The 25,507-nt window shown below is 38.4% G+C and overlaps 1 protein-coding gene across 1 annotated transcript in view; it reads right to left on the minus strand.

Annotated features, from left to right (window-relative positions):
• Positions 1–25,507, minus strand: part of LOC103260368 (ryanodine receptor 3-like) — a gene marked incomplete at its 3' end in the record, with an annotated part of 179,316 nt that overhangs the window by 129,805 nt on the left and 24,004 nt on the right. The window contains exons 3-9 of the mRNA XM_021712324.1: positions 20,327–20,401; positions 17,964–18,042; positions 12,489–12,601; positions 11,079–11,178; positions 8,227–8,320; positions 3,798–3,872; positions 1,272–1,428 (exon numbers count right to left, since the gene is read on the minus strand). Of these exons, the coding sequence (XP_021567999.1) occupies positions 1,272–1,428; positions 3,798–3,872; positions 8,227–8,320; positions 11,079–11,178; positions 12,489–12,601; positions 17,964–18,042; positions 20,327–20,401 (693 nt within the window). The remainder of the gene's footprint in view (positions 1–1,271; positions 1,429–3,797; positions 3,873–8,226; positions 8,321–11,078; positions 11,179–12,488; positions 12,602–17,963; positions 18,043–20,326; positions 20,402–25,507) is intronic.

Here is a 25,507-nt window from a genome sequence, read left to right on the forward strand (position 1 = left end):
CTATGCGAACAGAATCATCAATAACCCTTGACTGAAATCATGTTGAGAACACAAATCAAGACCTATTTTTGGAAAAGAGCAAAGAAGAATGCAACTTGAGATGAAGTTCCCCAAGGAGATGTCAAGCTGTACTCTTAAGAAGTGTAGACTTCCTGATATCCAGGCACACATCTGTGCAGAGCCTTTCTTATGCTTGGGTGATCTTTCCAGAACAATCATAAAGTGACAGACCATCCAACTGTCTGTCAGAAGTTAGCTCAGTATGTGATTCTGACCATCCAAATAGATCCGGCTCTGAGTTATACAGGGTTGAAACTTGGCTGGCCATTAAAAGTGGAGGAGTGGGGGAAAAAAAACAACAACTGTATATACAGACATCAAATGGCAAAGCTATTCACATGGGGTTAACCTAACTACCATTGACTCCATTCTTTTTTTTTTTTTTTTTTTTGAGTTGGAGTCTCACTCTGTCGCCCAGACCGGAGTGCACTGGCCACTCCCAGCCACCGCAGCCTCGACCTGCTGGGCTCCAGCGATCCTTCTGCCTCAGCCTTCCAAGTAACTGGAACGACAGGCGCGTGCTACCAGACCCGGCTAATTTTTTGATTTATTGTGGAGATGAGGTCTCATCAAGTTGACCAGGCGGGTCTTGAACCCACAGGCTCAGGCAATCCACTCACCTCAGCATCCATTCTTAATGAAGGTTGGGAATGAACAGAAGAATGCTAAGTGATCTGGGGAGCAGAGATAGCAAGAACAACAACAAAAGAACAAGGAAGGTACAAGTAACTTTTCTGTATAATACAAATAACTACAAGATGAGGTCATGTCCAGAATCATGTCTTCCCCACATCATTCTGAAGGAAATCATCTTTTTTATTTAAACAAATGTAGCTATGAAGTTAACGCTTCCATGGTACCACTGCTTTACAGGAGTGAAGAATGTAAGTTAGAAGTTATTAAAAACAACTTAGGATGTATAACACAACAACATTTTTCATCAGCTTCTGAGCAACCACTTCTGTTGCTGTGAGCCTTGAATTTTCTAGAGCTTTCCAGTCTCCTCTTGCTCAAGACTTCAACCTTTATCTAAGGTACACTTTCCTCTATGAACTCAATCCAAAAGATAAAAGAAGAAAGTATTTATCTGAGGTCTAATTTCTAATTTCACTTTGTTCCAGCCTACTTCCTTTTTCAGTTATAGTTCTACCTGGAGGTTTCAGCGCTTTCAGTTTTAGAACAGGGCCAAAGTCCACTTGATCACACCTTACCTTTGATGCCCGAAAAGAGAAAGCTGTGGACTTGGTGTCTGACTTTCCCCGGTCTTGCAGTATAAGGCCTTGGTCCTCTGTCAAGGCCAGGTAGTGGCCTGTGGTGAGATGCCGGAGTCGGAAAGGCTGGCCCCATCTGATGTTACTGCCACTCCAGCTGGGTGGATGAAATAGATAAGAAACTGCCTTTATACAAAAATAAGTCCTGTTCAATGCCTATCCCATGCTTTCTTATACATGCCAGCAGAGTTAAGACCCTCTAGTGTTCATCCTTAAGGGACAATGCACCAGGCTCCTTACTTGTGCTATTTCACATCTGCCTACAACCCAGCACCATGCTCTCTTTTGACCCCTCTCTCTTTACCACAGGGAACGTGATCATGAAGGCAGGTCAATGGTTCATATAACTGGGAGTCCTAAGTTTCCAACTTCTCCCTCACTCCATTGAAGTGTCAGATGCAAATGACCAAAAAATGGATGTAAAACTTTTATTTGCACAGAAACTTGTTTTAGGGAAAGCAAATCTTTTCCAAATGTGCCATCTGAACTCAAACATTTATACCACAAAGAGTCCTATCTTCAAGAGAAATAGTGAAAATACCCATGCAGCTTGTTCTTGCCAGAGAGATGCAGACAATAAACAAGCATAATAAGTCAATATTGTCTTATGTTAGAAGGTGACAAATTCTATGAAAAAAAAAGTAAAGCAGGATAAGAGGATTGAGATAAGGGAGATCTTATGTCGAATGCCGATCTGTTCGTTGTCCCTCATCAAAAGATTAGCATTCAACAAAAGTCATAGTGTTAGGTGAGAAATTACTCCCTGAATAACCTGTAATTCAGAATTTATCTTTTAAAAAAATAATTGCTCATATTAAAAAAACAACTTTAAGATATAATAAAATTATTAAGAGATATATGTGTCAAACTTAAACATTACTTTAAGGCTGGGTATGGTGGTTCACATCTGTAATTCCAGCATTTTGGGATGCCAAGGCTGGAGGATTGTTTGAGGCCAGAAGTTTGAGACCAGCCTGGGCAACAGAGTAAGACCTCATCTTCACAAAAAATTTAAAAAGTTGACCAGGTATGGTGGAGCATGTCTATAGTTTTAGCAACTTGGGAGGCTGAGGTGGGAGGATTGCCTAAGGCTAGGAGTTCAAGGCTACCATAGCCCTATGATCACACCACTGCACTCCACTTTGGGTGATGACAGAGCAAGACCTTATCTATAAAAATATAAAATAAGATATAAAATCACTCTCCATTTTATCCAACTTTTTGGAGCACCAATGAATCAAAATCTCAATGATAAAAGGCTTAAATTCTTCATGTTTGGTCTCTGGGGAAATGAAGAAACAACTATGATTAGAACTACATGTACACATACATAATTTGGCTTTTTAAAAAGTCCATTAAGCAAGAATCAAGGCCTAATATCCGGATAACAAGAGTATGTTACTGTCAGATTTTAATGGGGCTGGAAAAAGACCTAAAATGCCTCAAACCAGTTGACAAGTGGGTATCCTTAAAACCAATATTCCTTAAACCAGCAGCCACTAGTTTCAAGGTAAAAAGTTTGAATGCATCTGTATGTGTGTGGTGTAAGAGAAGTTCTAATATTCTCTTCTGATTTCCAGTGGATTATCTGGAGGATTCCCTTGGTGGCATATACCCCTCATGAAAAAGACTTTTAAATTGAACATGTATTCAGGGAAAGACTGAGCAGAGATCTGGAGGAAAGATGAAGAATAAAAACCAGAGGCCAACGCTTAACCCTCTTCCCCAAGCAGTTTAACTCTACCCAGCTTATAAACTCTCTCAGTCCAATAAAGGTCCTGCGCTTAATTGGATCCCCTCCCAGTAGTTTGAAGTTTAGCAACCACATGTGGCTATTTAAGCTTGTGACTAGAAAGTCTCAGCCTCCTTTTCCTTCCACACAGGAACAATACTGTCTCTGAAAAGTTCTGGTAAGTACTGTTTTCTTCACAGTTACATTTCTAGTGAAGTTTCAATCTTCCTTGCCCCATGCCAACAAGACTACCTGTCTATCATTTAAAGCTGACTGTTCACTGGAACCACAAAGCTACTGAGAGGAGGGAGAAGACTTATCTGGGTTCCAGAGAATACATTTAAGAAAACAAATGGGAGAACTTTGATGGCTTTCAGTGACCATGTCCAAGATTGCCTTTGATGACGCAGTCACTGTAATTACACATTATCTAGCTTCAGAGTCAAAACAGTGGTTTTGGAAGTGTGTGTGTGTGTGTGTGTGTGTGTGTGTGTGTGTGTGAGAGAGAGAGAGAGAGAGAGAGGGGAGAGAGAGAGAGAGAGAGAGAGAGCGAGTACATGTGCGAGAGTTGCTGTTCTTTATAAATAAAATCACAGAAATTTCAATGCTTAGCTCTGGACTAAGGACATTTGAGAGTTTGCCAGGTGGGATGGAACAAATGAAATATTTAGGAGCATGAACTGTATTGGAAAAGAAAGTAAGCTTGAAAAGAGTACCCCCAGACCCTCCATTACCTTATCCGAAGGGGTTCCACTCTCCATAGAGACCTGGCTCGTGTCCCAGCTCCCCCAGCTTCATAGAATATCCTCCTGTGAACAGAGTTGGAGATCAGCTCCTACATGTGTGACAGTGATCAGCACAGGGGTGAGGAACAGCTCCCTGCAGAGGCTGCTCAGACCCTGCTGCCGTCTAAGCCCTCTTGGAGAAAGCAGAATGCAAAGCAAGTCAGAAGGAGGCAGTGTCCCATGCTCATGCTCAGGAGGAGTAAAAGTGGCTAAGGGGAAGGAATGACACACCATGCCCATGTTGTGGACACTTAGGGGTCATCGGGGGTAAAGTGAAAAGGCGGGGGCAAGAACGTCTCCACTTCTACATCAGGAGTCAGAATAGCCCAGTTACACCATGACACCAGACACAGAATGCTCCAATTCTTTCAGGTTAAGATCCTTGATGTAGTTTTATATCTTGTAAAAATGTAGTTGTACTTTTAAAACGCATGTTAAATACAGTGTGAACTCATTTCCATTGTTCTAGGATACTTGTAACAAAGTTTTATGCTCAATTGTTATATAGTGTTCATGATTTTATTACTGTACCATTTCTTCCTTTCTTAAGTACAATCTTTTAAAGTGTTCTGGAATTAAATTTTTATTTTAACACAATTTTAGGTTTATACAATGGTTCCTAAAGAAAGTATAGAGAGCTCACTCAGTTTTCCCTTTTATCATCTTACATTACCATGGCACATTGGTCAAAACTGAGAAGCCAACATGGGTCTGTCATTGTAAGTTACAGTCAAGTCTTTATTTGGATTTCACCTTAATTATTCCCTTAATTTTTTTTCCTGTTCCAGGATACATTCCTGGATACTACATTGCATTTAGCTGTCATGTCCCTTCTGATATATTATAGTTTCTCAGTCTTGCTTTGTTTTTCATGACTTTGACAGTTGAAAAGTACTGACTGGGCATTTTGCGAAATGTCTCTCAATTTGGGTTTGTCTGATGTTTTTCTAGTGATTAGAAAGGCTTTAAATTCTGTATAATGGGGAAAAATCTACCCAGATCACAGGTTATGTAGAATTAAACAAACTGTCATAGTTTGAGAGCATGTCTCAAGAACAGTGATTCCCAGATTAGCTGGTATATTGAATCTAGCTACTTTTTGAGAATCTTGTGACCGCAGATCAAAACTAATCATTTAACTGCATTTAAGATTATTAATTTAAAATCCTACCTCTACAACAGAGGATTTGTATATATCACAATTGAATCACTCAAGTCCCAGAAGAATCTTGACCTAGATTCTAGAGACAATAGGTAATCAATAAGGGTGAAGAGGAAATGCATACTTATTTTTTCCCTCTGGAGAAGTAGTATAATTATAAATTGGTTCAAGATATGGGTTTGAAAGTCAGATTGACTTGGGTTTGAATCTGTAATCTGTGTGACCTTGGGCAAGCCCCTTCAATGCTCTGTGCCTCAATTTACTTATCTGTAAAATGGGTCTAATAAGGGTACATACATCACAGAATAGTAGTGAGAATTTAAAGCACTTTTTAAAGTATCAATGTGTACAACTATGCCCATAGATATACAAACTACTACTTATATTGCGGATTTTGTTCAGATATAAATTTTTCAACATGTACAGATTAACGGCACAGAAATACAACAAAATGTTACATTAGCAGTGGTTACCACTGGAAGACAAGATCACATTATGAAAACTTTTTCTAATGTACATGTTATTAGGAAATATCTAATAAATATTAGAAAAAAGATCCTATATTATTTTAGAGATCCTGCACTGCCGGTTTCTCTGTACTAGACCTAGAATGAAAAAGATACTGCACTGACTTCCTAGCCACTCAGGAAAACTTGCTGAGATTCTCACTGATGCTTCTCTTCCTTCAATGCTGGCTGGAAATATCCATCAAGTGGAGAGGGTGAAGTCGCCCACCCTGGTCACAGGTGAAACAGAACTGGAGCTGACACTAGAGGACTCTCTACCCCTAACATCTGAAGTATTTGTGAAGGTTTGTTCTTCTCACCTGGGACATTTGGGTGGCTTGCTCCATTTAATCTCACAAGGTTACTGAGGTTGAAACAACTTGTTCTTGTTCTCTAAAACAATTCCAAGGGGAGGAGTTGTGTGGGTGGCAAGCTGAGGTGCTTTTGAAAGCTTGGCTGACAGCTTAGCCTTAGCTTCAATAGGTTAAGCAACATATCCCAGGGTGTTTGAGAAGCCAGAGGCAGAGGCAAGGATCAGAACTCAGAATGTCAGATGTTAATCTTGGGTTTCCACTCTGGGGCATCAGTCTACTTTGCCTGGCTGCTCTCAGGATTTAGAGGGAATGAGAATGATTTCTTCTGGAGAGTCAGCACCATCACAGGAACACTTGCATGCCTTTGTGGTTGCTGGGATCTCTTAGTGTGTTTTCTTTAGTTCCTATTCCCTCATGCTCCCTCAGATTTCCATGTTCCTGGCAATTTGGGCCATTTCTGAGGATTTACTTGACAATGGAGAACAAAGATCAAGCTTAACACTTACCCCACTTAGACATTAGATAACACCAAGGCATACTGCTTTGATATGAAAAATTAGGTTCTAGTGTGATGAAAAGCTGTTCATTTGTCCCAGTCTCAACACCTTCATGCTTCCTTAAAAAGGGATAAGCACTCTTGTTTTGAAATGCTTTCCAAAACACAACTTGGAGCCTATGGAATTGTTCACTCTTATTTCAGTGATGGAACACATGTCTGACTGTGTGTGCCCACTTTGGGAACTCTTCTGCATCTCCTTCTCTCTCCCACCAACTCCCCTCAAACACCTGCCCAGCCTTTCCTTTTACGCATGATTTACTACATAACTTGACAGGAATGCCCACCCAATGACAAATCTCTCTAAGTGGCATAGTTTCTGCCCAGCTGTTTCTAATTTGGCTCTAATTTTAGTGACAGATATGGGAGGGGGAGGGAACACGCACATGGCGAGTACTTCCTACCCTTTAAAGTAAAACGGGACTGGGAAGAATAAACTAGTGACATTCTGGTGTATTTCATCTTAGATGCAGATAACCCTACAAAACTTGGCAAAATGCCAGTCCTTTATCCACCTGCAAACCTCCTCCTTGATGCAGCAGAATAACATATTTTTGAAAAAGGCAGCACGTGGGCTATTGCATAGTTTCACTTCTTAAAAAAAAGAAAAAGAAAATCTTAATTGAATAGGATCACATGATGGAGAAGGGAATCCTTAATTCTAAGGAAAATCAGGTCAACTTGACTTTCCTACTCAGAGATAACTGTCAACCACTGGATCAGTGCCAGGGAGCCAGTGAGTGAGTTAAGCACGGCACTTGACATAGGCCTGTGCTTCATGTGTCCTACTCACCGTTCTGAGCCACCTCTGGTTCCCATGAAGGGGTATAAGAGGAGATAGCAAGCAGGAAAAGACTCACAACTCTAAGGGATACATATTGCCAACGGGTAATTTCTAAGACACATAATGATACATTTCAGCACACACTGCTTCTAGGAGTCCTTTAGTAAATCAAATACAAAACAAGCCCTAGTGGAGAATAAGAGCTCTGTCTTCTAGGCTCACATCTGAAATCAGCCAGTGTGTGACCTTTGGCAGGAATCTGGCTTATACAATCTCTAAGTTGTGAAGACTTATAAAACCACGTTTCTAATGAAGCAAAAGAAATGCAGGTGACCTGTAGGCAGTATACAAAAGAAAATGAAAGCATTATCACCAGATCAGACTTGCTGCTGGACCAAATTCATAATAATTTGAACTCAAGGTTTGATTTTTTAAAATATCATATGTCTGTATTTCCAGGGCCAAGCTTTACATGCTCTGTTCCTTTGATGATAGAATACTAAAGGACTTTTTAGTATGAGTTTAAGACTTGTATGACTATTGTCTATCTAATGTTTTGATTTTTGGAAAAGCGTCCATCAAGTTGTCAAGTGTAGGACCAAAGGAAGCATCACCCTCAGCAGCACCCTCTAAACGCCCTTGGCACCACCTCCTGTTAAATCCAGCTCCTGATGACATGAGCATGTTGTTTCTCCAATGCTATTTAATGATAAGCAAAACCAAACCAATACACTCTACCTTACTTAGCATGTGCAATGGGAATAGAGATGGTCTGTCCTTGAAGATCCCAGTGAATAATTTGTACAAGTGCCCAACCAAAGAAAATGAAGGAATTGGAAAGCATGATAGCACTGCATGTGTACATAGAGCTTCCTGTGACAGCTCTACTGTACTGCCACTCCCACTTTACAAACTGGAACCCATGGCTGGAGGAAGGTTTGTCAATTGACCATCCATGTACAGAATTCACCTGTGACCAAACATAAATGCAAGCTCATTAGTCTTAGTCACCTGAGACTAGAAACAGCTAAGAGATGGATGAAGCTGCCTACTTACCTGTGCTGGGAATCATTCTGGTCTGTAGATGGTATCGTCAAACACTCATCGTGACCATGGAAAAGACGTACTACATGCCCACCAAGCAGGTATCCTGTAAGGGAATTATAGTCTACCATGAACTGATAGGAAGTTTAACAAAGACAACAGTATGTTTCAAAAGGGTAAAGTCATGCGGGTCTGAGCCAGTTACAGAAAATACTATGAGAGATGCATTTGGGAAAGTACAGATTCCATGAATTCAGGCCTCAGGCAGAAAAGACAAGAAAGTCAAGACAATCCTAATGTTGAAAATTAAGTAGAGTTTCAGAGATGAGCAAGTCCAACACCAAAAGGTAAGGTAAAAATAGTGAGTCAATGATAGCATTAAAAACCAAAAGGAAAATTAAGTTGCTACTGTTAGGAAGATAAGGATTTTCCAATTGCTTAGGATGCTAATACATCCAATACCAAATTTATGAATAAATTCTTACAATCTCACTGTGTCTACTTTGTGACAAAAATACAAATACATTGCAGTCATGGGAAAGAAAGGTGCTGGGAAGAGGGTAGCAAATTATTCTTCAGAACTGTCTTGGGAGGAGCCCCCTTTCAGAAGCATTTAACAAAAACAGATCATATCTGGATGCTACTCCTACAGCACAAAGGGGAAAGCAGAATTACTTTTCAGCATTCCTGAGTGAACAAGTGTAGATGCATTATCAACAAGCACTTAACTTTCAGAATAAGGAAAGAACTCTCAACAGTCATGGAGTTCAGAAATGAAAAGGAAACAGTAAGCTTTGAGGACATGGTGACCCATTCGTCTTCCAATAAATTCTGCACCTTAATTCAAATAACACAGTAGGCAGGAGAAGGGCTCCAGCCTGAGCTTTGCCTTGCACAAAGAAATGGGACTTGTTATTCCTCTGAGTTAAAAAATTCTCCAGGCTAGTTTGTTCTCAGGAGACATATTAACTTAATATAGTCAATGTCTGTATCAGAATTTTTAAAGTAAAAAAAATCACATAATTAGATCACTTTAGGAGCTGTCTTAAGCTATTTTGGGTTCTGGATTAAAACAGTAAGAGTGAGAAGTTGTGTCAGAGGAGAAAAGGATATTATCAGTGCATCTTGTACAGTGACAATCTGATACTCCTTAGTTCATTTTTTTTTACTTAAGCAATACAAGTTTTCTGAAACTTCTCTAAAATATTCAGAAGTCTTCCAATTTTAATATCTCATTGTAATAATATTTCAAGTTATATCCTTTTTACATTAAAAATAATTCATAAGATACTGCAGAATTATTAACAGCCAATTTATTTAGAAAATTAAAACTCTCCATGACCAAGCTCTTAATGATTAAACTCTATCACCTCACAATGGTGAGGCCATGCCCCATTTGAAATTCATCCTTCACAGCTCCTTCAATCAATATCCTACTCACACAGAGAAAACTGCCAAGTGCTGGTGCATCACAACTTTTGTTAATTGAAATACATCAGGGCCTCAGTCAGGAAAGAAGTACCATGATGAAGATCAATTATGTTCTCAAGGGCCAAAGTGGGTTTCTCACCAGTGGATGCTGGAAGAGCATTTTTTACAGAGCCAGATGACTCAAGTGATGAGCTATCCAGCTTGTATTACAAGGACACTCAACACTTCTATAAGAACCTTTTTGACATGAATCACAAACACTTCTTAATTAATCTCCACAAGCACTCTGTTGGGACTGGGACATAATTATATTTCTATGGTGAAAATAAAAAAAAATTAGCATGGAGATGACTGAGTCAAAACTTTCTAGGGGAAAATTTAAACCCAGAGTTTCTTGATTCTCAATAGAAAGGGAATGATTGACAATAGACTTGGGAGAGGTAGGTGGGTTAATTTTGGCATAAAGGAAAAGGGTTAAACACATCCTGTCTTTTAAAGCCTTCCACTTGTTGCTGAAAGAGTTAAGAATTTGTCCTTTCATGATTATTCAGTTTAGCTATGTTGCCTTCTGCAACTGGGGTATCACCTTGACAACTCTCAGTTTTCTCTTTTTTCAAACATCATAGCCCAGATGGGCATTCCCAGTTTGAAACTACTAGACTTTAATAGGGCTAAAGCCTGTGATGTGAGTATTTTTAAAAATTCTCATCTTGCTATAAAGTGCTAAAATATAATGCAATAATCCAAAGGTCATTGACATTTAATGATTCTGCTCAGCTGTGGTATCACCTATGAGTGAGGAAGGTGAGTCTATTTATTATATAACTTGAAAGGTACACTGACTTTGCTTGGTTCTAAGAAATAAAATATGTTGAACAAAGTTTGATGATGTTATTTCCAGAAAAATAAAATATGGATAAAATTTCTCTTGTTATTTTAAAATAGCCTTCCATATATACAAGTAAAAAGAAATGGCCAAACACACTTTTATTATAGAGTAAGTTCTTCTCCCACATGGAGAGATGTTGGGAGAAAATATAAACAATGTTACCTTCTTGACAAATAATCTCTTCTAAACTGAAGTTGTTAGGGTCTGTATGAGTTACAACTAGTAACACCAAATAAAAACGAAAATGCAGGGAGCGAGAAAAGATGTGTATCCAAGTCCTGAATGCATGCAGTGCTAAACTAATAGTGGGCTCCAAAAGATTTAAAAAATGATGCAATTATTTCTGAGGGATGCTCATGTAACTGGAAGTCAGGACAGAAAATAATCCATATCGAATTGAGAGAAAGAAATTCAGGTGAGCTAAAATCATGCTACCTGTGTACCAAGACATTCAGGTGGAAGCTGGGAAGTAGCAGGAAATGTCAATATATACAGCACAAGAGAGACTGGCAGGCTCAAGGCTGAATGCATATAAAAAGCACACCTTCTTCGATGCTACTTCCTGAGCATGTAGGATGTACATTCCAGAGTGTTTGCATAAAGGAGGCATCCACTTGTATGTTACCATTTGATACTGAGAGATGCTGCAGCAGAAACAGAAATGAGACATCCTTTAAATCACCAATCCAGTCCTGACAGAAGCAGCTCACCTAGAATTTCAAGGATTAAACAGCCTTACTATCAGCTGCCTCATTCTACATAGCCAGCGGGAGATTTCTCCACCTGATCTAGAAGCAGCCTCAAAGTGGGACACTTTATTCTGGAATGAGAAAATATTCAGAGAAGGCAGATGAGAGTGAGTGTTGACTTCATCCTCTCAGCTGGATCCAATTCAACACCAAGTCATAAAGTCTTTTCTTTGTAGGATAAGGGAACTCACAAGGGGAAACAATCACTTGTTTGGCCTAGGCAAAGTAAAATTTTCTCACAGGGTTGGCTCTGTGAGAAGCTTCTCTGACATGTCTTTCATCTGCGGCATTCCCAGCACCAGTCAAGGGCTTGATGTCAATATATTTGTCTATTATCCATTCCCAGCTGCAAAATTTCACCCGCATCTCCCAATCCCATTTGCTGAGACATTTTAAATTCTCTTTCTTTCTCTAACATAAGCTTATTTTCCTGTATTCCATTCTTTCTGGCTTGTTCTTCACTAAACAAGAACTAAACAATGTAATAAATTCCGAATAATGGAAGCTAATGTGCAAATAGTGCCTGGGGCAATTTAGCACAGTTTGCTGGACACAGCACCATAATCCAAAAGAATAACTAACAGTTAAATTCCAGGCATCATGATAATGTGGCAGGGGGGAGAATTTAATCCCATCTTAAGTACAACTGACCCTTGAATAACACGGGTTTGAACCATTCAGTTCCACTTATACATGAATTTTTTCCACCTCTACCATCCTAGAGAGACAGTGAGACCAACCAATCCTCTTTCTAAGCCTATCAACATAAGGATGACAAGGATGAAGACCTTTATGATGATGCACTTCCACTTAAGGAATAGTAAATATATTTTATCTTCATTATGATTTTCTTAGTAATATTTTCTTTTTTCTAGTTTACTTTATTATGAGCATACAGCATATAATACATACAACATAAAATATGTGTTCATAGGTTTTTTATGGTATTGGTAAGGTTTCCCGATTATAGTAGGTTATTAATAGTTATGTTTTGGAAGAATCAAAAGTCATGTGCAAAATTTTGATTGTATGCCGGGGGGAGGGCAGTGCCCCTAGCCCTGGCATTGTTCAAGGGTCAATTGTGTACTGTGTAAAATAATCTTATTCAAGCAACTTGTTGTGTTGTGGCTTAATTCTTTGTGACCATCTGTTCTCAAAGGAAATAATTCTAAAAATGAAGGACTCCTGTGTTAGGAGGTACTTACAAGATATCTTTCAGAGGACACACTGACAAGGATGAGGTCATCGCCAATTCGAACTTTCTCTCCCTCGGACCTCTGTTTGGAAGCAGGATGTATAGTCCACCAACAGGCTTCTCCTACATGAAGGCTCCTTGAGTTAGTCATTGTTTCACAGAAGTTAGTGTTCCAAATTTTGTCCTCTCGTTCTCCTTCCTCTTGACAGCCCCCCACATGCATACTCTAGATCTCAATTTGTTTTTATCTATAACCATTCCAAATAACCCCACACCTGATCCTGACTATGTCTATCATTTTCATTTTCTCTAGATACAGAAAAATGATATTTTGGAAAGAGTATTGGAAGCCAGAAACTACAGAAGTCTTTGATATTTTTAATGTATATAGGAAAATATTTTATTCATAGTCCCTTTCACATTTTTGTTTTAATAATTGGCTTCATTGGTCTACTGAACACTTACACACTTTCATCTTGGTCCCCTCCATCATGAAATTCTACCAAAATATTAGTAAAGGAATTTTTACAAGTCCTAAATCTGCAGACTCAGATAACAGGTGAGAAATTGATAGCAAAGAAGAGAAATAGATATTTTGGAAAAAGGAAAACAGATGGATGATTTTAGCTAGGAAAAGGTTAAAACCTAAATATCTGAGTAAGAAAATGGAAGAGAAGAAATTGCCAATTAAAAAAAGTCCATTACTCCTACCAATTCCCCAGAAAGTCTCTAGAATTCGAAGTAATAGCTACTTGTAAAGGTGGGAGAAGACAGGTTGAAAACAGAAGGATTGGCAGAAAGCTTTGAAAGGACAGTCAAATCCCCAATTCCTTTCCCTACCCTGCATGGCCAAAAGATTATTTCTCTTCCACACGACAGAAGATTAGAAGTTTAATTCAGGGAAGGCAAACCACCATGGTCTGGTCTTGGAAATACTAGGCATTGTCAAACAAGGAAATGCACAGTCTTGCTGAAAACAGAGAACAATTAAAAGTTTACACCCTGATTAGCAGACCCCAGCTCCTTTTCTTATGCTTCCACCCCTTAGCTTCCAGAATGCCAGCTATCAAAGTGAACTTCCCCCCACCCCTCCGCCCCAAATTTGAGCATTACTCTTTAGGAAAGCTAAACTATCCAAGATAAAAGATTCCCTAGTTTGGGATCTTAGTGAAATGCCCATGTCTCTGCCAGATTACCTATAAGTGAAGTTTAGCAAATGACAAAGCCACAGCCAGCTTTTACTGCCTTGGTTGGAACATGAATGAAGACTGAGGATCACCTAACATCTGAGGAAAGTCTCTACTAGGTGCAACAGAAACAAAAAAAGGGGAGGGAGGGGAGAAAGGAACTTGAAGAAAAGAAAGATTATAGGGAATAAAAGAAAACTAAAAAAAAAAAAAAATCATATGATCAGTAGTATCAGAGATAAGAAAAAGTTGACATTTATGAAATAGCTATACTAGCATCTATGAAGAATCTCTTCTAAGAAAAAGAAAAAGATTATTTGACCCTGAAAAACAGAAAAGAAATAAGAGGATTGTAGGATAAAGCTGAAGAATTCTTCCAGAAGGAAGAATGAAGAAAAACAGATTAGAAAAATGAGCAGAAAATTTAGAGGAATTCTAGAAAGCAAGAACAGAAAAAACAAAGGGAGTAAATTAACAAAGATAGAACATGAAAACTTTCTCAATGCTTAAAAGTGAGCATTTTCAGACTGAAATAACCTATAGAGCCTCCTGACAGAGCATAGAATAGAGATCAACACTGGGGTCTATTCCTGTGAAACCACAGAGCAAAAAAGAGCCATGCCAAGATACAATACTACGGAATTTCAAATACCTGGGCAAAGAAAGATGTTTTTAGTAGTTTTCAGAAAATAAACACTGGTCACACACAAAGGATAAGAAATCTGAATGCAGACTTCTCAACTATCAAATTAAATTAGACAAAAGCCCCTCAGGAAGCCAAGGAAAAAAAAATATTTCCAATATAGAATTACATTAAACTATGAATTACTTGTGAAACTAGAATTAGGAAACTTTCAGACAACAATTTAGCTCCCATGCATCTTTTTCTGTAAAAGCTATTGTATAATGTGTCTCATCAAAGTCAGGTGGTAAATCAAGAAGGCAAACAAGAAGGCAAACAAAAACCAAACCAAAAAACCCCTATAAATATATGATCTAGTAAACATGGAATCTAGGAGTGAGGCAAAGGGAATTCCCTGGCTCAAGGTGGATGTTTCTTTTTCTTTTTTTTAAAGACTGGAAAATATAGTTTATTTAGAAAATAGGTTGGAGAGAAAAAGAAAAGGGGACTCCATCTACCCCATATTGGGGAGGGGGCCAGAACTTCAAGAAAGGCAAGGCCCCATCATAGTTCAATGGAAGCATGGCCAGGTCAGAGCTTAACAAAAGCAATGGCAGCCTTGGTGGATGTTTCTAAGATGAAACTAAAATTGATAGAACAGATAATGTTACCTTAGCTAATCAGGGGAGATGTTCAATTTTATAGGACAGCGTAGAAATAAATGAAAAATTGAGTCATGAAAAATTAAGCAAACAAATAAGGTAATTATTAATTACTGGAAAATTCAAAAGTAATCCAATAAATCACCTGATCAGAGTATATTATGTGGCTCATTTGCAAATAAAATCACAGTTATAGCAATGTAAGTGAGTAATATGAATTTGGTAGTTAAATAAAAATGGATGTTAAATAAAAATAAAGATTTCAGGAGGGTGGGAATACAGGGAAGAGCAGAGTGTAAGAGCAAAATTCAGGCCATCCATAGATAATACTTTGTCTGGAAAGAATAACAAAATAGCAATGTATACATATTATTCATAAACAAGTGGCAAACAATATTCAAATAGCTTAAAGTAGATGCCTGTATGAGGCAGGAATCCAGAGCAAAGAAGACAGGAGACTGATGTTTTCAATAAGCTCAGGAGCACTATTTATCTCTTTAAATTATGTGGATGAGTTATGATTAAATTTAAAATTACATGACTAAAGAGGTTGACCTCTACAGTTGAAGGGGGAAATGAGATGAATATCTTTAATGTATTCTGTGGACCACAGGGCAGTATCTAGGATTGGGGGCAGGGGATATTCCTGAAGAGTCTCATGTAGGGTATGTTGTTTTTCTGTTCTCTCCTGGCTCTAGAGTTAAGGGATGGAGCTGGTCACTCAATCAATAGGATGGGTCAGTCCATGGCCCTAAAATACGTAACAATGCTTTGCGTGTGTGTTTTAAAGATTTCTTTCCTCCTAAGCTTAAATTATAAAGTTATGTCTAAATTCTAAAAACAAAACACACAAAAACATCTTCCAGAAGAGAATAGAATAAATTGAGTAACCAAAATCAAGGTAAAATCACCATCAATTATCTGTTAAAACTAAGACTTCATTAGTATGTCAAGGAAAAATATTCCAGAATTATTCAAGAAACTCCCCCTAAACTTTTCATATTCTCCTAAAGACTAAATTACTGAGTAGTTTGTTTACAACTATGAAAAGGTTTCAGAGCCAAAAGGGCATTCATAGAATTATCCAGACAGGAAACAGGATGATACTGTTCTGTTGTATTCTGTGTGAATCTCCTCTTGAAGTGAGGAGACTCCCCATGTAATACTGAACCACTTACTTTGTAATTTTCAGCAAAGTTTGACAACACCTTGAGGAAATTGTATTTTAAGAATAACACGTTAGCCGAAAACATAGGAACCTCAATTTAAATTCAAATATAATCTTATTTTGGAAAAAAAGCTCTCACAATGGGCAGAGGAAGACCCAGTCTTTACTTGATACAAAATGAGAACAGGAGGAAAAGAGAAAAAGTTCTCCTCAGGCACTTTCAGGACACCACTGTGCAAGATGCAGAAACAGCAGGCGCACATGGATTGAACTCTAGATTTTTTTCACCCTAAATCATTTATAAATCAGATGATCTATATCCTTCCCTTTTGAAGTGACCCAGCTTTTAACAACACAGGGTTTTTTAAATTTTTCTTTGATTACCCAACATTGGAGCCCCCTTCCTATTTAAGAGAAAATGCCATGACATTATAAACCTAACTCAAATTAAACTCTTCCTGCAGTGTGCCTTAGGCTGTTTTCTCTTCCCTGGTCTCTCTTTGTCTCTGCCCAATTTCCAAGCCTGGTGATCCAGCTTTATAGTAGGTTTTACCCAATATCCTTCCAGTAAATTCTTATTCTGCTTGAGCTAGTCGGTTTCTATTGCTTGCAAAAAGAATCTTGACTGATAATTAACCCAACCTCTAAATGGAGCAGAAATTCCATATGTAATGCCCTTAATAGACGATCAGGTTGTCCATGAATATTTTCCAGTTACAGGGAGTGCCCTTTATCCCAAGGCCAGCTGTTCTTCTGTTCATTAATTGCAGATGTTACAAAGCAGTTTCTCTCATTGAGTGAAATACGCTTCCTTTTAACTTCTACCCACTACTCTATTGGTCTTTGGAATAATCCACAGCAAGTCAGTACCTTCTTTGATACTATAACTTCAAATATTTGTAGATAGTTATCTTAGTCCTCCATTCTATTCATTTCTGGTATCCAGTGAGAACCTATACTATTCTGGTCAGTACCTTTCTTCAGTACTCGCCTCTTGACTGTTAATATTTTTGGCTGCATAAAAAAAAAAAGCCAGAAGTTCCCAAAGTATATAATGTATACTGTTGGTGGTAAAAGACAATTAAATGACATTGAATCATTTAGCAAGACGTTTATTTTCTTTTTATTACCCTTTTAAGCCTTCTGATTCTACCAGAAAAAGCTTTAAGCTTGGAATTAGTGTATAATCAACACTTTTCTAATACTTGTCAACATCTCAATTATTTAATGACATGGTTTTATTTTTATTATATTTGCTTTTATGGCAAGCAAAAACAGTGTTTTACTTACAGCAATGGCATAAGTTTTGTCTGTAAAATTCTAAGTACAAGAGTAAGCATATTTAAAGAAAAACATAGGGTAAATGATCTTAAAGGGAAACACTGGAATGGCAAAATCATGGTGATGGATGTCACTAATGTTTGGGAAACACAATTTTAGAAATAGCTTGTTCACTGCAGAATAAAATAGGACTACTCTTTTGATCCTGACATTGGACTTCATTACTTAAGCCCTTTATTATGTCACCTTTATTTTTTAGCAGCTATTTAGTATCACTGGTTCTTATCAGAAATAATTTGTCTACTTACTTTCAGTACATAATGCTAGAAAACAGATTTTGAGATTCTAGCAGACTGTGGTTAAAGCATTATGTACTCTTTCATTCTTAATTTCTGTGTTTCCATCATACACTCTTTCTTTAGTTTATTATTCTCCAAAATTTGTTCAGATCTATTTCTTTACCAGGTTGGTTTGGAATCCCAAATGAGTAACACAGTCAGGCTCCTTCTCAAAAGCCCTTAGCCCAAGACCCCACTGAGTAGGAGATCTGGGAATGTTGACTTACCTGTGGCATGCTCCCGCAGACCTACATCAAAGGCAAGTTTATCTGTCTGGGATCTTGATGTAGTCAAACATGTTAGATACTGCAAAAGAAGAGCACATGCTGTAAAGTTGTACTCTTCCAACGGCTTTTGGTATGTCACCACGAGTTAGCTTGGCATTCATTTCAACAATGAACCCCTGTGAAAGGGGCTCATTTATCTTGCTAATTTGAAAGTTAATTGGCACCATGTCTTAAGAAAATACTTCTATAATACATTTTATACCTCAAAGATATTTTTATCTGGTGACCCAGTGACATATAGAAGCATATGCTCTAGAAACCAACGTGAAATATTAAAGATACCTTAGTTCAAAGATACGCTGAGGAGATTTTAAATTAAGAACAAAATACCTGGAACATAAATGACCGACAATAATGGGAAGCCTAGATAAACTTTGGCATTTCTACTTTATGTAATATTATGTTTAAGAGTATTTATCAAGAATGTGTAATAGCATGAAGCCTTGCTTATAATACAACGAGCTAAAAAGTGATATACAAAATAGTACATTTATATAGTTAACATGTGCACAAAAATTTAAATGCCTAGCAACCAGACTAAAAGAAATTACACCAAAATGATAACAGAAGTTGACTTGGGGTGGTGGGTGGGTGGAGCAATAATGATTCTCTCACTTCTATTTATTTTGTTTTTCAAATTTTCTGTGAACTTTAAAACTTTTCAAAATAATGTCTATTATTTCTGATTATAAAAATACATGTGTGTGCAGGGATAGCTTAAAGACAGATGTTTAAATAACTGAATAAAGAACCCCATGGCTTGCTGCCTGCTTCCTTCACTGATGAGCACTGTAGCATATCTTAGAATTAGACAATGAGGTAGGTAAGCTCTTGGGATGTGCTTTCAAGGCATACTTCTATTTCTCTGCAAGAGGAAGATGGAAAATCATTGCATTGTACAAAGTCATATCTCACAGGCTTTAGTCCCAGAGCTGTACTTAAAAGGAACTAGCCAGTATAGAGTTCGTGTTCACTATGAGTGGGATTTTTTTTTTTAAGAGAGGAAGCTTAACAATCAAAAATGTAAGTCTTCGTGTCTTTCCCAGGATGTTCGCCTGAATTTTTGAAGCCATGAGAAGTGTGCTGTTTGAGGTTCTGTTTATCCTGGTATCTAAAGAGAGATGTTAGGGTTTTATTTACCCTATGGATAAATAGTGAATTCTGAAAGATAAATGATCACCTCTCAATTCCAGAGATTGTCAGGGTACAAAACTTCCCCATTCAAAAAAATGTCCCCATCTCCTACTTGGATATACTTCCATTTGGTCATTTTTGTTCTCTGCCCTTTGCCATGAAGGACTATAATGGATACACATTCAAGCTGAAAAGGTCAACTTCTTACCAGTGCTCAGAAAAAAAATATGCTGCAATAAATAAATTATTTAAAAGGCAGTTGTTGCTCCTGTTGCCAATTCTATAGCTCAGGCTTTGAGATAAACTTTGCATCGTGTTGCAGGTGTAAATGTGTGAAAATAAAATCTTAAATTAGCGTATCTGTTTTTAACTAGGGCTAGAGAAAGAAAACTAATCTTCCTTACAGTGATAGAAAATGAGGATGATATACTATTGGAGTTGGCACTCTTTATACTTGATAGTGATCATAATATTCTCCTCAAAACTCCCTGTGAAAGATCTGCATTATCTGTATTTTACAAATTTTATTCATTTGAACTTGCCAGTTTTTTTCAAGTGACACTGAATTATTCTGATTCTAGATCCCTGATTAGTAATAGCCAAGTAGCTTTCTGTGACTGCCTTGCCTCTTCTCTTCCTCTTGCCTCAGGATTAACATAATATTTTCACATTCTTTGAGAACTGAAGGTAATGGATATCATTCCATTTCTTTTACTAGGTCAAAGTCGAGAACTGTCACAAAAATCCCATTTGATTGGTTTCCCTGCTATGTTGCTTATCTTTGTATATTAAAGATATCAATTATTCCATGGGCATTTGATCAGTCATCAACTCAACAAAATATTTATTGAGTATCATATGTCAAAGCACTGTACACAGTAGGGTTAGGTTTAGTGAAATAAAACAAAACAAAACAAAACAAAACATGGCTTTCTTCCCCAATGAGTTGGAGACGGGGTGTCAGACTTTAATCAAACCCCAAAGATACAATTGCAAATTGAGGTAGGTAATATGAAGAAAATGCAGAGACGATAATCTGCTATCGTTAGTTCCATTCCAATTGTTCATGCTTTTCCCCTGGAATTGCTGTTTTCTTGTACTCTTTCTACCCCCTTCATTTTTTCCTCCTCCTTGAATGAATGGTGAGAGCAGACATCAGATATGCTTACCATTCCGCTGAAAGAGTGTCTCAGAAGAATTGCATGGCCATATAGCAAAGTCCTGTGGCCACCCCCTTGTGCTGCCTGTAGGAATGAGGAGGACAAATGTCAGCATGTGCCAAGTAGTCGTTTCTCAGAGAGCAAAGCAGCACAAGATTTCTGGGAGATAGACTACCAGGAAAAGACCCATTGCACAGCTCCCAAGGAGTTTATTACAGAAGCAAGTGGCCAACCTATAGGCAGAAGAAACTCGTGGCCATGCAACATCCTTGGGAGAGGATGTGTGGCGCCATATCTCTTTCCCAAAATGGCTCATGCCCAGGATCAGCAGAACCCAGAGTTATTTTAACAAGAGAAGCATGTAAATGAGATAGGTACTGCTTACCTTCCTTTGAAACTTCTCAGAAGCATTCAGAATGAGAGAGAGAAACAAATGTGATGTGGCTACAGCCTAGTGACAGAAAGGCAGTGTGGCGGGCAGACACACGGTCACATTCTTTGCCGTGCAGTCTTTTCCCTTCAAGCCACTTGTGCCTTCTGCCCATTCTCTTAAACAGGTCCTTTTTATACAGATCTCACCCATGAGCAATGGCTCTGAAATCCAGGACCTTAAAAGGGAAATGGTTCCTTCAGTTGACAGACCATCTAGATATCTTCCCTGCCTCACCAGGCAGCTCTGTTTTGACTGTTTGCTCAGTGTCTGCCCAAAAAGTGGGAGAGGGAGGTGCAAGAGGAAGAGATAGCCCAGTGCAAAGCTGCTATCTGCTTCTCCTTTTTTCTCTTAATCTGATTTACAAATCATATACTGAAGTCAATAGTACATGATATGAGGAAAAACTATAATTTTTTTCTAGGTAGAAGTACCCTAGAAAATGGAAATCTACAGAAAATTCTAGAATATTTTGGTATCAACATTTCCAACCTCTTACCTAAGTCTTTCCTCACCATGCCAACCAAAGATAGTCAACATTTTTTTTTTAAATCACATACCCTTTTAGAAGAAAATATTTGAGCACAGGACCTCCCCTCTTCAACCATATATAAAAAGAGAATCCAAAGCTTGAGATAAAAATTAATTATTAAGAGGAATTCTTGCATTTTCTTTCTATATGCCAAGGGCACCTCTTCTGCAGCTCGTTTTAATCAGAGCCACAGACTGACAGACAGTTCAAGGGTTGGTTTAAGGTTCTGTCCCTCCCGTGTCCACCTCCAGTCACAGCAAAGAGCAGGGTGTAGAAAGGGGAAATCAGGTGGGGTGGAGGATAAGGCTTGTGTCATTTCATTTCAACTTTATTTGGATTAGCAGAATCACTCTGCCAAAGAGACGGTTTTTCATGTCATACAATGAGCCTAAAGAAAAGAGAAAAGATAAACGTGGTATCGTGTTCAAAAAAAACTGGTAACTAAATATAAATGTGCTGTGCTTTTTTTTCACAGCTATAGAGATATTTAAATTTCTCCAGGCTTTAATACTATGTAGGAGTTACAATGCTCCTTCACAGTATTTCCAATTTCTTAAAATCATTTGCTCTAACTTTAGTTTCTGTATTTACAAATGTGTCAACAGCTTATGTTAAAATTAGACACACTAAGTAATTTTCACATCTTGTCAATCTAACCAAAATTGGCCCTATACACTTGTGTTATTACAAGTTAATAGATGGCTCTTTGTGGCTTACATTGTGAGTGTATACTCCCAAAGCAGTCCCAAGTCTCAAAGTGAACTACTGACTAAATTACATTATTACATTTCCTGCTGTTACCCATGAGTCACACCTTCCTCTGCTGCTTCTTTGTTCCTATCAACTCTGTAATCACAAGAAGTAAAGACTCAAGAGCTGCCATGGCACTGAGGAGCTTTTGTTCTTCTCTGGGAGCTCTCTTCACTTATTGATGGTGTAACCAGAAAAGCAAAGGGACTTAAGCACTCCACTGGGGTTGAGTGGGAAGTTGCTGTGCAGAAATCCAGAGCCTTCCCCTCCCTAATCCTTAGATGCTGATATACTTCAGAATTGCCTGGACCCCACTCCACAGGGCCTTCCTTAGTAGGCCTGGGGTGTGACCTCAGAATGTACATTTCTAACAATTCCAGGTGACACTGATGCCACAGGTCCATGGCCCACATTTTGAGAACTATTGCTTAAGGGAACAATCAGGCCTCAGTGCTAGAATGGCAAGGAGCTTTTTCCTGCAGAATCTTTGATATTACCATGGTGACCGTACCACTGGGTGCATGCTATACATCAAATGCTTCATATACCATCATAGCATCCTCATGGGAGCTTTTCAAGGAAGGAATGATTTCTCCCATTTCATATGTCAGGAATGTGACGTTAAAAGAGGGTAAGTATCTTGCTTTATCCCATCACCACAGCTGATATAGTGGTGATGGGATTTAAACTTGGGTTTAATGTGGGAACCTGAGCTTATGTGGCTCTGCTTTTTATAATATGCTCATTTGCCTATTTGTGCAAAACCAGTACACAAAGCACCAGAATACAAAAAAACAAAAACAAAAAATAGGGCTTGGAAGATGATTCCTCAGCTACCTCACCGAGATGGACTGATATAGCTGGGTCTTAATGAGCACTGATCATTTGGTAGTCAATGAGCTTAATGAGCTCTGATCATTTGGTAGTCAACACTGTGCCAAGTGTTGTAAACACATCATCCATTTTATCTTCTTACTTAGCTCTGCCAAATGCCTCTGGGACTCATTCCCATTCTACAGTTGTGCAAACCAAGGCTCAAAGAGATTAAGTCACCTGCTCAAAGTCATACGGGTTCCAAGTTCAGAGTCAGGATTTAACAAAGAATAGGTCATTTAAGTATACGCTATATTGTCTCCTTTTCCTTTGTTTGGTAGAGGAAATAAGATTTGTGTATAAAAAAATCATGTTATAAGTAGAAACAGCATGCCTATTGAAAAAGGTGAAGACAAAGAGTATTGGAATAGACTAGGAGGGTGAAGAGAGTATTAAAAAATTGCTTTATTGTAAAGGAAAACCACACCATTCTGGAAGGACTGTTGACATTTCTCCATGGTAAGAAAGAGTAACACAGTCAGGTGAAGATCTGAAAGTAGAAAAAATGAGGTGTATGTGGGTTCTCACAGACTGTTTATTGGTTAGTGTTGGGGTGGGTGAACAGGAATAGCTGGAAAGGAGTTAGGATGCAGATGAAGGGCAGTCAGATTATGGAGAGCTCAGACTGGGTCAGTGGATGGCCTTTGTTCTACAGTTAAGAGGACAATGGAGCAGGTTTTTGAAAGGAGGATGTCCCAACCAAAACAGGAAGAAAATCCTGACTGCAAAATGGCAGAAGAAATGGAGGGGTCAAGCCTTAGAGGCAGAAGAGATCATTCTCTCATTCCGTTTCTGTGACAACTTTAGTGGTAATGAGTAGATCAGAAATCTCAGCATTCCTTCACTCCTTTCTTCTTCTCATACCCCACAGTCAACCCAAAGCAACTTTTGGTGCCACTTCCAAAATATATTCTGTATTCCATAACTTGGCACCACTTCCTACCAGTCGAGTCCATTCTACTGCTGCTGGGTCTTGCCTAGACTACAATAATGACCTTCTAGTTGCGCTTCCTGTTCTGTCCCTTCCTCCTTTTACAGTCTGAGCTAACATGGCAGCCAGAGACATCCTTTAAAATCTGTCAGTCACATCATGCAACTTTCTTTCTTGAACCCTCCATGGCTTCCTATCACACTTAGAACACAAATAAAAAGTCCTCACTGTGGCCATTAAGGATCTGATCAGGAGTTGACAAATTTTCTCTGTAAAAGGCCAGATAGTCAATATTTTAGGGTTTGTGGGCCACTTCTGATCTCTGTCAAATAGTCCTCTTTAACAAAAAATTAAACAACCTTCCCAAAATTTAAAAACCATTCTTACTTAAAGGGGCTGTACATACATAGGCCATAGGCTGGATTTGGCCCACTGGCTGTAGTTCGCCCAGCCCTGCCCTACATGACCTGGCTTCCTCATATCTCTCTAATGTCGACTACCAGTAGCAAGCTCTCCATCACTCCTTTTGCTCCAGTCATACTGGCCTTCCTCTATTTTTTAGAAAAACACGCTACTGCCACAGAGTCTTTGCATGTATGTTTTCCTTTGTCTGATATGCTTTTCTAATATTCTCATGGATAATTTCCACACTTTTCCAGTTCTGTGCTTAGACATCTCATTGGGAGAAGAATTCTCCAATCACCCCTTATAAAAGAACAATCACCTTAACTTGATCACACTTTTCTGTTTTATTTTCTCTTATGACATTTATTAATTTTTATATGAATTTTCTCTCTCTCTCTGCTTAGAAAATACGTTCTATGAGCATGTTGTGTCTTCTGTCATCTCAATGTCATTTTTATCAGTGCCTGGCATGTAGTAGACACACATTACATATTTCCTGAATGAATAATTAAATAATTGAAGGATGTAGTACTTTCATCGTCATTTTACATATAGGAAAAAATAGGCATAAATAATATAAGAAACATTCCTGTAGTTGATATGTAAGCAGTGAGTTTGGATTTGACCTTGAGTTTAACTGTAATTCTACTAACTCTTTTCACTATTTTATACTAATTCTGAAATAACAATCCAGGAAAGTTGTGACATGCTACATATAAGATTGTGTGTATTTGTTCACAAGGAGGGTGAGTCCAGACCTCAAGACTATGAGACTTTATCAGGATGGCAGTCCTGTCCCTGCCACAAGTGACCTTCGTTGTCATTGGCAGAAGGAGAATATTTGATTTCAACACACAAGATGGGGGCAGGTCATGGAAAAGCTGGTAAAATGTTCTGATGCCATGTCCAGAGGAAAAATGTTCCACTAGATCATTAACTCAATCATCTTGCCTGGAATTTCAAAATTAATTTCCATCACCGACATTTCTTTTGTTAGTTCCCCGAGGACACTGCCTCCCTGTAAGATAAGTCAGATATGAAACTAAGGAGGGGAAGAAACTGTGCTTCTATCCAGCCACATGTAAATATCTCAAAACTGTCAGATCTCTAAGCCATTTTCTTTTTTTCATCTGGGACTCTAAATTCCACCTGGGAAGTCCCAGGCTCTCAAAAATATTCCAAGGCCTCAGGAAGATTCCTTGCTGAACCTAATGCAACCCACCAAGCTTCAGAGGACACATTTCTGGGAGGTCTTTCAGTGTATGAAGT

The sequence above is a fragment of the Carlito syrichta genome, unplaced genomic scaffold (genome assembly GCF_000164805.1).
Source record: "Carlito syrichta isolate Samal-C Ts95f unplaced genomic scaffold, Tarsius_syrichta-2.0.1 Scaffold303188, whole genome shotgun sequence".
Taxonomy (NCBI): Eukaryota; Metazoa; Chordata; class Mammalia; order Primates; family Tarsiidae; genus Carlito; species Carlito syrichta.